Below are 11468 nucleotides of genomic sequence, written 5' to 3' on the forward strand. Positions count from 1 at the left end.
CTTACCACAAACTGGAATTTTTAAGAGATGTATGGTATTTATGAAAAGATTAAAGCAATAGCTCTATTACCAAAGCAACTTCATGGCTTCTTTGATATCCTGCAAAAACTACTATGGCTCCTCAGATGCTCTTTTCCTGCTACAAGTGGGTCAACATTTCTTAGGTTTAAAATTTGTCTTGAAGTACTCAAGTAATGCTTACTTTGAAGTGGTAGGAAGAATCATTTTATTGGGTGAGTGATGTGAGAATGAAGGTAATTTTGATTTAACGGCCTTCTGCTGATTGACCCGTGCTTCAGCACATTTGGCCAGCTGCATCAGTCCCTTCCTCTCCAGTGCTGGTGTCATGTCCACATTCTTGCAGCAGCCACACACTTGCACATGTTGGAGCATGGGATCTTGGCCTGCAAATAATCACATATTAGTTAAATGATAAAATGGTGCAAGTAATTACTATATATTTTGTTTGTGGCAGGTAAAAGATGCCTTTTGTATCTACAAAATATTGACAGCAACAAAACAAATACCACCTATGCATTTACTAAAAATAATCCATAAAAATACACTTACCTCATAACATTCACAGTAGTTCTTCAGGCACCCAGACCGCTTACAGTTGCAGCCTTTGTTGTGTCTCCTTTCATTATCGCTTCCACCTTTGCCAATCTTTGGCCAGAAAGCTTGGGGATTTCTATCCAAACATGCCTTGATTGCTTTCTGTCTATCCTCCTCATGATTTAAATTGTTGAAACAGTTTGCACAATTACAGTTGTTGCAAAATTCTCCATTTGCAAAGCAATCACAGTATCTAAGGAAGAAAGAAAAGGTCACTTCAGTACATGCAAAATAGCCTCCATTTCGCCACATGCTGACGAACCACCAATGTGGGAAAACAGTTTACTCATACATTCTCAAAATGGGTACCGGTGTATTGATAGGAAAGGACTCAATGAGCTTTTTTGTAGTTCTGATGTCAAGAAGGAAGGCATGAAGAGGATATGGTGGAGGGGAGCTTTTTTAAAGTAAGCAAGAATACTCACAATTTAAGACACTGGCTCTTTTTACAGTTGCAAGGTTTTCTTGGTCTGATCCCATTTGCATCAATGATTGTGCGAGAAGGCTGTGGCTTTGTGGTGTGTGGGATGATGGTTCCTGGAGGAATCTGGTTTGATGCTTGAATTGTGCTGTTGCTTGTAGTGTTTGACTGAAGCTATAACATAGCAGAATTTAATTTAAACTTTATCCTATGTTAGGTAACAATTTTGAAATATTTTGTTGTTGTTTTCTTCATGATGAAGAGTGCACCAGAAATTACAGAGACGCAATAAAACATCTCCCAAATACGAGGTCCACCAGAAGCAGGATGTACCAGTATGTCACCTGCCACCTAAGTGTTAATATGATAGCTTGGTGTAAGTGACAACTGCAGTGTGAGCACCAAGGTACCTGTGACATGTAGTGAGCTGGGATCATAACCACTGAACCTGGCTGGGTGTTGGAAAGGACTCCTGGGGGCAGGGCAGAGGCTGGGAGGGTCAGGTTGGTCTGAGGCATCCCACCTGACACATTGGACGAGCCTGAGCCGGACACTGGGATGATCACCCGCTGCTTGTTCCCCTGCATAGGAGTGGTGAGGGGATTAAGACTGAAGTTACTTGAAGCAATTTAATTCAACATGAGAAAAAATTACATGTACACCAACTCATCATTTATTTGGTTCTACTATTTCAAAGGGGGAATTAGTTTCAACTAGAGGTGCATGCCAAGTATACAGTACTGTAACCATCCTACCCATGGCTAGTTACCTGCCATGTGTACTGCTACATACCATACCAACACTGCCATCACAGCATGGTAATCATAACAGTAAGAGCAAAGTCAAACTTACAGTCTGATTGGGAGCAATGGGCATAGCCTTAATTTTGACCTTACCCTCCTATTAGCACCTTCAACTTCACTCATATGCACTTTCTTTACAAACTCTTTGCTCTTCATCTCAATATAGCCATACCATGTCTGTGTGTTCCTCTTCACCCATTTCACCACTCCACAACTTATACAGCATCCACACTTGCTCATGCCACATCTCATACACATTCTCATTGACCTCAGCCACCCATCTTGTCACTGCACATGCCCCATTCAGACAGCTTGTTACCACATTACACACTCTTGATTCTTGTGCCATTCCTACATTAACTAATTATTCAACCAACAAAAATCAAATTAAAATGTTAACAATAACAATTAAAAAAAAAAAAACCTTATTGGAGAGAACTTGCACATTTTGCTGCTGTGCTGTCAGTTGCTGCACTTGATTGGCTGGAATCTTGATGACCTGCTGTCCCCCAGAAGTGACAATCTGGCCACTCCGGACGGTGCTCACTGTCCCCTAAGGAAGACACCAGACACTTGCTTCCCCTTCAACAGCACATCACTCTCCCAACTCTCCCTTTCCCACTATCAACTCAAAACTTACATTTCTCTCTCTTACAAATAATTTAATTTACATCCCTGTCCCAGTTTGACATGCACATCTCTTTCACAGCTTCAACTTTCCCTCATGGTGCTGCAAACATTGCCATAATGAAACAAGCACAGCCACACAACACTACTCACCTGTCCAGGTTGAGGAATATTGCTCTTTATGACAATCTTCTGAGGACTTGAAAGAATGTTCCTCACAGCTCCACCACTGCTCACTTGAGTTAAAATCTGCAAAGACAGTGTCCAGATACAACTCTAAGCACCTCAGTTAAACTGTTGGCATGAGAATACACAGGATATCAGATAGTCCTTCTGTGTCAACAAAGTATTAAGTGAGGGCAACATTTTGTGAAATACAGAAATTGCTGGATGACAACATTTATGATGAATTCCTGGCTGAAAAAAGTACACACAGCATACATTCTAATAATGAACAGTGAGTGGAAGTCACTCACACGTTCATTTTTACATATATGTAGATACAGATTATAATCTCTTAGATGACTTAAGGGAGTCATAATTTTAGTGTATCTGTTGTAACCCAAGAATCACCAAGAAGAAATCAAACACATGAGCTATCACCACCCTGACAGATGAGAGATGAGATGTGACCATCGAGATCAACATGCGGCAAGTCATCACAAGACTAACAGACCCAGAGAACAGCAGTAGATTACAAGAAGAGGTACCAAGGTGGCTGTCACAAAATTAGTACACAAGGGAAACAGAGGTCACCAGCAGCAAATGACATGGACAAGATGGACAGCTGGCACAACATATGAAACGCTGCCTCCTTGTTCCTTATTAGATGTGATTTACCAAAGTTACTAAAAATTTAAAAAAATGGAAAAATAAACCATGATTGAAGTCTGAGAAGATAAATCTAGTTACTTGAAAAATTAGGGAAAAAACAAGATCGTGCAATATGGAAGCATGACATACCTAAATATTAATCTCAACTCCTCAAATACGAAGAAGCAATATAAATAATGATGAATGTCGGATGCATCCACTGACGACTCTCTACTTGATGCTTACATAACTTGTTTCTAGGATGGTTAGAAAATTCAACAAATGATTACACTATTAACTGCACTTTAGGATGGCTGGCACTTAGCCACCAGTCACAGGCAGCCATTCATACCATTCATAGCCAAGCAACACACAATCCTGCACCATAACAATGTTTAGAGGGATAAATGGTAATGTTGCTGAACTGATAATTAACAATGACAACTTATGTAGGGAATTACAGATAGAAGTTTGCTTAAATCTTGTATTCCTATGTATAAGAGTTTGCACAATAGCTTCTGCCCATCCTGCATGTAAAGCCTTGTTTGTAATATGTTGGCTAATAATGCACAATATTCCATCCCTTCATGAAAATGCATACAGCTTTTCTCTGTGACTAAAGATTCATAATTCTTATCATATATATTTTTAAAATGGAACCTCCAATAAGAAAAATATATTCACATACAGAAAATAGCATAAATATAGAAATAAGACTTAAAGAAGCACAAACAAGACAAAGGCTGGAGCTTGCTGATGAAACACACAATAATGGCAGCCCCTTATAGACAAGCAGGGAGGAAAGCAGCCACTGCCGGACAACCCACCTGCTGTGTGGAAGGAGGGGCTGGGGCAATTTTGGTGGGTGACTTGGAGGACACAGGGACCAACTTATTGGGACTCTTCACAGGGGACACTCCACCCATACTCACCCGCTGCACAACAATCTGCTGAACGGAGGCTACATTAACAACCGGTATCTTCCTCCTTGCACGGAGCTTCTTTCTTCGAATCTAATCTACAGAGATGCCTGTTTCTGGCAATTCCCTTACAGGATGTGGATGGCCATGGCAAAAGTCTCCATCTGCACCTGTCCATGCACCTCATCCCTGCACTCTACTGTCCTACCACTCTCTTGTCCTTGCTCTCATAATATGAGAGCAAGGACAAGAGAGTGGTAGGACAGTAGAGAGAGAATATATTATATTCTAACAATCTATCCTCACACTTTATTGGGGAATGTCTCCTTAATTGTATTCATCTTTACACTTTCTTTCCCTGTCTACTTTCAGACCTCTAAAGATTACCAACATAGCTTCTTGTAGTTGCAGAATGATATCCAGAATTCTGTTCAATTTTTCTGATGGCATTTGAGAGGGAAGCTGGAGCTACACCACAACTCCATTTACCTTTCTGGGATTTCTGATGCCTCACTTTTTCTGGAGATATCCCTTAATCACCTTATTATTATTATTCCTACCATAATTACATCTAGCTCTGATCTTCATCTTAGCTAAGTCTACTTCATCAAATGGAGGAAAATGAGTGCAGGGTGATGGTGTCATTCTGTTGGAGAGAGAGAGAGAGAGAGAGAGAGAGAGAGAGAGAGAGAGAGAGAGAGAGAGAGAGAGAGAGAGAGAGAGAGAGAGAGAGAGAGAGATGCTGCATCAAGACAAAACTCAGGTTCACCAGTGTTCCTTCCTGACTTTGTTTGGAGATTGGCCCTGTGGCTTGGAGGATGGCAAGAAGCCCACATGCTGTGCCTGCTGCAAGGTCAGCTTGGCAGGGGAGGCTGCAGTATTACCACTCTGGCTGGTGATGAGGCGCACCTGCTGGCTCCCAATGTTGCTCATGCCCCCGCCAGCCTGACTGCCGATGATCACCTTGGTCACCGTCTGCACAGGCAAGGCAGGCATGTCAGCATGTCAGTTGGAAACGTTTCTCTCACAGCTACATCATCACAAGTCCTATATGCTCTCAAACCAAAGAGGGTTTATGGTCAATCAGTTATGATTCACATTCTTCATAAAAGGGTAAAGGAAATCATCATTAACATTTTAAAGATTAGTACAGAAAAGTCCTGACTAATAAGCTGTACTTCCAGAGTATGTGCAAGAATCAACAAACCACAAGTCCCTGCATTAACTATATATCTATATAGCTTATCTCTATCACCATGTATCCTGTTATGAAGCTTTTTCTGTCTAGAGCTAAAGGGAACACTTCAAAGACTACAGACCACTCTCCTAAAACGCGGCTTCCACTCACACCGCTGCTGTTGTGTGACTGGGTCTGCGATGACTGCTTGAACTGCACCGTCCACACTGGGTGGGCCTGCGAGGTGACCACCATCTGCTGCCTCACTCCCCCACTGAGCTGAGATGTGTTCACCACCACCGGCTTGCTGTTGTTGCTGCTGCTAGGGCCCGACACTGTGCTCACGACCTGGCCGCCCGATGTGATGATTCGGTTGGCCATAGAACCAATAGAGATGTTATTCTGCTGAAATATATAAGTAAAAATTGGTCACCTTGCTTTTACTCCTGAGTTCCGTCTCATTGAGAAATATTACTAATTTCGATAAAACATTCAGAAATTTCTCCATTATTTGTTGGGTGCTGTAATTCCCACACTACTACTACATAAAATGTACAGTCAATACCTGACAGGTCCAGCCTGGATCTACTGATATACACATCAATATATTGGTATTGAGATGGCAAAGAAAAGCTGTCACACCTAATATAAATGATGGAATAAAAGTACAGAGAAGGCATCCTTAGTCCCTACATTCATGTGTTTCTGTCACCTTTTGCAACATCTAGCCATAATGTAAAAAACAGGGAGACTACTGCAAGTAAGGGTACAATGAAAAGATAGTAGGAATAAATAAGACACTACAGTAGCACTACAGAAGCAGCTGTAGCCTCACCTGGTTCTGCTGCAGAACTACAAACTGGCCCAAGCTGCTCTTTATGAGCTGTGGCGTCTCTGAAACTATCTGGGAGGAAGAGGAGTCACCCGAAGACACAGAAGCCAGCAGAGCCGAGGTGGTGGCAGCCTCACCGCCTGTGGACATCTCCTCTCCTGCCATGCCAATCAGCTCACCACCCTGTTGCAGCATGTCCATTTCACCTGTGCGGGAGAACCAAAAGTATGTAACACACAGCAGACAATAGTGAGTGATACATTCCCTGATATTGCCTCCTGTGGATAGAGATCAAGGCCAACACACAATTACGTATAAGTGCTTGAAAGGACTATAAATTTATTTTTTTTGTCCTTGTATGGCCATGACAAATCTGCAGCTGATACTCACCAATGACCTGGTCATGGTCAGTGAGGGTGTCCACTTCCATTGGCTGGTGGTGAGCATGGGAGTCCAGCTGCTGAGACTCTTCCAGCACTCCGCTCTCTACACCCTCCACCTCCACAATGTTGCCCACTGTCACCCCATCAGAGATGAGCACTCCAGGAGTGTCCACCACCTGGGATCAACAAGTAGAGTAATAGTTAGGGATCACTAACAACACTAAGGGATCACTGTCTAAGAATAGTGTATAATGCATAGCAATTATAATACTTCTTGGCGTGCAGGATTTCAGCATGGTAAATACAATAACCTTGATCACTTGCCAGTTTTTAGAAATGTTAGAAATGTCAACTTCTGAGAAGTCTAGTAAAAAAAATTTGAGAATGATCTAGTACAGGATTTCAATACCCAACTTTGGTTGTATTCAATCTATCTCTCCAGTTCTTAGGCTTTTGTTGTATCTAATTCCTTATGATCTCAATCATGTCCTCTATTGGCAACTTATCTTTCACAAAATATTCAACACACTTTGCCACCACAATCATTGAAAAGAACCTGTTTTCCTCTCACCTACATCACTGCCCCAGCATCCTCTGACTACTGCTAGTAATACACCAAAAATAAGTGAAATCTGAAAGCTTGCCTCTGTAAGCAGTAATACTCACATGACCCTCAGTTGCCTCCTGCAGAGCCTTCAAGTCTGCCGGCTGGATGTTGCCCACAAGACTCTCTAGGTCTTGGGACGTCAGCTGGCTCGTCAGCTCCCCAAGTGCCAAGGCATCAATGAACACTGTGCTGCCCCCCCTCACTGCCATCTTTGTCTGTGGATGAGCAGGATCATAATCTTTGGCGATGTCACACACAAACACACCAACTACCAAACAAAGGGATAAATTGGATAAATATAGATACAAATGTAGCTCAGGCTCTGTACAGATAGGTACTAACACTTGTTCACCTTCCCAACTCATCATGTGACTAACACCTCTAAACTCCAATCAAGTCAAAGGGTGCATTATTGCCAATATGGCTGAATAAATTACAAGATCTCATACATCTTTAAGATGCATGTTATTGTTCGGGAGGTGCTGTGGTGAATAGGACAGACAGTGAGAGCAATGAAAGTGCACTTGGAATGTGTGGCATGTCAGTAAAATGTGACAAAAATGCCAACAAAATTAGAAGAAAAAGGCCCACTGAGGTGCCAGTCCCTAAACAGTCAGAAATGATCATGAAAACTGGAGGATAAGTGTCTCAAAACCTCCCTCAAGTCATAAGGAGGAAAGACAGAAGTAGAAAGGGAGTTCCAGAATTTACCAGAAAAGGAAATGAATGATTGAGAATACTGGTTAACACTTGCAATTGAGAGGTGGATAGAATAGGGATGAGAGAAAGTAGAAAGTTTTATGAAGTGAGGCTGCAGGAGGAGGGGAGGCATGCAGTTAGCAAGATCAGAAGAGCAGTTAGCATGAAAATAGTGGTACAAGATAGCAAGAGACACAATATTGTGGCAAAAAGAGAGAGAGATTGCAAAGTCTGTTACAGTGTTATGAGTGGAACTCCCCATACATGTAAGGCATACTCCTTACATGGATGAATAAGGTCCCTGTACAGAATCAGCAATTGGAGGAGATAAGAAAAAAAACTGGCTTAACTTTATAGAAGCTGTTTTAGCTAGAAATAAGACATAAAGTTTCCAGTTTATATTATAAGTAAAGGATAGACTGAAGATGTTCAGTGTAGAAGAAGGGGACAGTTGAGAGTCAATGAAGAAGAGAAGATAGCTATCTAGAAGGTAGCATCATGTCGATGTTGAGGAGGAGGAGGAGGAGGAGGAGGACGACAAAGATGAGGAAGAGGAAGAGGAAGAGGAGGAGGAGGAGGAGGATGAAAAGCATGGATACAAGAGCAAGTTATGTCATTGCCTACAAAGATGCAACATCCAGCTCTGGATTAAAAATGAATATGGAGAAAATAGGAGGGAACAGAGAAGGAGCTACTGTCAGTTGGCTCAGACACCTGCATTTTGGTGACGAAAAGAAGATGAGGCTTATTAGAGGGGAGGTGGTGTTCTACAGATTGAAAATTAGATAAGGCGGCAAATGCTGCATAAATTAATGAAGAAAAAGTTGAGTAGGGTGTCAAGACACTTAGGTTCGATACCTGAAGAAGAGTCCGACCTGGGGACATTTGTGGTCTCCTTCCCAGACAGGGACTCCAAAGCTTGTGTAAGAGCCACCATCATAAATTTTGAATTCTGAGTGAAGGGTGTCTGCATATTAGGTACATGTAGAGTTGTGTGAAGGGAGAGAGTTGTCTTTAGAGGGCAGGGTGTGACTGGCCCCTTGCACTGTGAGTCACAAATGGAAACATTCAGTGTGGTCACAGCTGGGTCACTGGAAAGTTTACAGCATCCCTGATCCACAACAACACTGGGAGTGATTATCATTTTGGCATGTGTCAGAGGAGGAAGACAATATAAAATAGAACAGTGCTGGAATACCTATCTGAAAGAGAGACACCTTCACTTAAACCCCTAATACTTGCATGCTAGATACTCTACACTGACAAAAAACAACTCAGGGCAACATCACTATACCTTACACTACACGTAAAACAGCCGACCATCGCTGGGAGAGGCAGGATGATGCGGGAATTTAACGATAATACGAGCACAGGGTCAGGAACACACGCGGTGAGGAGCAGGAAGGAAAGTGAACGGAATGTGGCCTTGGTAGTGTCTCATTTGTTCGGAATGTGCGCGAACCAGATGCGTGAGTCTTCTACAGGCGATTTCAATGCAACTAAGGATCATGAAGTGCTGTAGGTGGAATATAAGGGTGAAGTGGTTATCTGAGTGAGGTTTAGGTGAGTTTTTGAGTGTGTATAGGTGGGAAAGACGAGCTGCTGTGAGTTTTAATTAGTGTTTCGAAGCTTCAGTCGAGACAAAAGGTACACGTTGCCGGAGGAAGGATAATACTTAAAATATTCATACTTCCTCACCTTATCTTACTTACTCACTGACTCAGCTCATATTTAATGTTGTGTAATGTAATGCGGGGATGATAGTAAGGTCAATGTTGATGTTGTCTTTGTTGTGGAGTAATTTATTGTGCATTATTCTTGTTCGTCTGTCCGCTCTCTGGTGACTCAACGACAGCCTATCATCTCCCTGCATTTTTCTCGTGCCCCGTTCCTCTCTCCTCTGCTCCTCACTCTCCCCATCTCTCCTACCTCCATCCACTCTCCCCCTCCCGTCACCTACCCCCTCATCTCCCGGTCCTCTTAGCTACTTCCGCTCTCTAGATAGATAGATAAAGAGGTAGACAGACATACAACTAGAAAGACAGACATAGACGAAAGATAGATAGACAGACAGACAGACAACTAGCAAGATACAGAAAAATAGACTGGTAAATAATGAAGGGTTCTGCTGTAGAAGGTGAGACGCAGAGGGGTGAAGGAGGCACTGAAAACCCAGCTATCACCCACACTCTCCTGTACCACGACAGCCAGCTAGTGTAGAGAAAATGTGGAGAAACAAAGTATAAAGGAGCGTTTTACTTTAACATTCACCTTCAGAACAACACTTTGACGAGTCCTTTGAAAACCAACATGCCAAAGAGAACCAGGTCCACTTCTTTCTCTGAGGACCCGAGTACCTCACCGCCCTCGTCCTCTTCCACGACCATCTCTCCCCCGACGTGGCCCATGAGGCCAGAGGATGAGGGGTATATGGTCTTCTTCCAGAGGCGGGACGACTGGGCCGAATGGCGACCTACGCGGGTCTGGTACGTCTCCTCCGAGGGCGTGCAGGCGCTGGTGGGGCAGTGGAGTAACGCAGTGAAGTGGCCGCCCAATGGAGTGGCCTGGTGGATCAGTCTCCTTTCCTCGTCCAGCGGCGTGATGGGCGATCGGACTCCCTCACATGAAGACTCGATTCCTTTAACTTCGGATTCAGTTCCCCAAAATTCGGATTCGATTCCTCAAAATTCGGATTCGATTCCCTCTAACTCGGACTCGTCCCCCTTAAACGCAAACTCGACTCCCTTAAATTCAGATTCGGTGTCCTTTGACTCTGACTCGATTCACTTAACCTCAGACTCGACTCCTTTAAAACTGTTCTCAATCCCCTTTAGCCTGAACCTGAGGCTGTGTAGGGAAGAGGACAGCGTCATCATAGTGCGCTCAGAAGATGATGATGAGGAGCCACCGAAGAAGAGGCCCCGCTACTCTTAAAGGTGAATGAGTGGACAGGTGAACAGAATAGCACAGGTGGGTGGAACAGGTGGACAGGACAGGTGGATAGGACAGGTGAACAGAACAGAACAGAAGGATAGAACAGGTGCATAGGTCAAGAAAATGATACAAGTGGATTAAATAGGACAAGTGGATAGAATAAGTTAGGTTAATAGGACAGGTGAACAGGTGTGAGCGTCCATTAGGTCCCCTCAGGTACAGATAATTACAGGTTTTGCTTACACTTCTTTCTTCCATCTCCGTTTCTCTATCTGTATTTTAATTAAGTTTTGTAATATCATCTCGTAAGGAAAGTTTGTATTTTACTTCATGAGCATAAAAACTACTTCTTATTTCACTTAATTTCTTATTGATGAGAATTTTAATTGTTGTTTTATCATTATAGATAGGAACATTAATTTACAGGAGGAAAAGAAGGAGGAAGAGGGCTAATGAGAAGATGAGAAAAGGAAGAAAGGGCAATGAGGAAGAGAGGATATTTGGGATGTGAGAGCGAAAATGGTAGAAGAGAGAAGCGAGAAAAACTGATGAGAAGGGAAGTGATGGAAGGAGAAGATGTGATTGGGAAGAGGGAAAGGAGGGGTAAAGGGGGAGAGGGGAGTCGGGAGGGAGAAAG

The 11468-nt window shown here is 42.9% G+C and overlaps 1 protein-coding gene across 5 annotated transcripts; it reads right to left on the bottom strand.

The window, feature by feature from the left end:
* Positions 1-208: 208 nt before the first annotated feature.
* LOC135097858 (protein lin-54 homolog) lies at positions 209-11109 on the bottom strand. 5 transcript variants are annotated; one of them, XM_063999931.1, is made up of 13 exons: positions 10169-11109; positions 7258-7413; positions 6599-6767; positions 6212-6414; positions 5548-5778; positions 4986-5174; positions 4107-4226; positions 2620-2715; positions 2264-2392; positions 1447-1617; positions 1041-1210; positions 571-808; positions 209-404 (listed from the first exon to the last, which is right to left on the bottom strand). In XM_063999931.1, exons 2-13 carry the CDS (start codon positions 7405-7407, stop codon positions 345-347), a joined length of 1926 nt encoding a protein of 641 aa, XP_063856001.1. In that variant the 5' UTR covers positions 7408-7413; positions 10169-11109; the 3' UTR covers positions 209-344. The 5 variants fall into 5 exon arrangements, with proteins under 5 accessions (XP_063856001.1, XP_063856002.1, XP_063855998.1 ...); XM_063999932.1 differs by having other exon boundaries at positions 2285-2392; positions 5548-5781; positions 10169-11108; XM_063999928.1 differs by having other exon boundaries at positions 5548-5781; positions 10169-11108.
* Positions 11110-11468: the final 359 nt, after the last annotated feature.

The sequence above is a fragment of the Scylla paramamosain genome, unplaced genomic scaffold (genome assembly GCF_035594125.1).
Source record: "Scylla paramamosain isolate STU-SP2022 unplaced genomic scaffold, ASM3559412v1 Contig34, whole genome shotgun sequence".
Classification (NCBI taxonomy): Eukaryota; Metazoa; Arthropoda; class Malacostraca; order Decapoda; family Portunidae; genus Scylla; species Scylla paramamosain.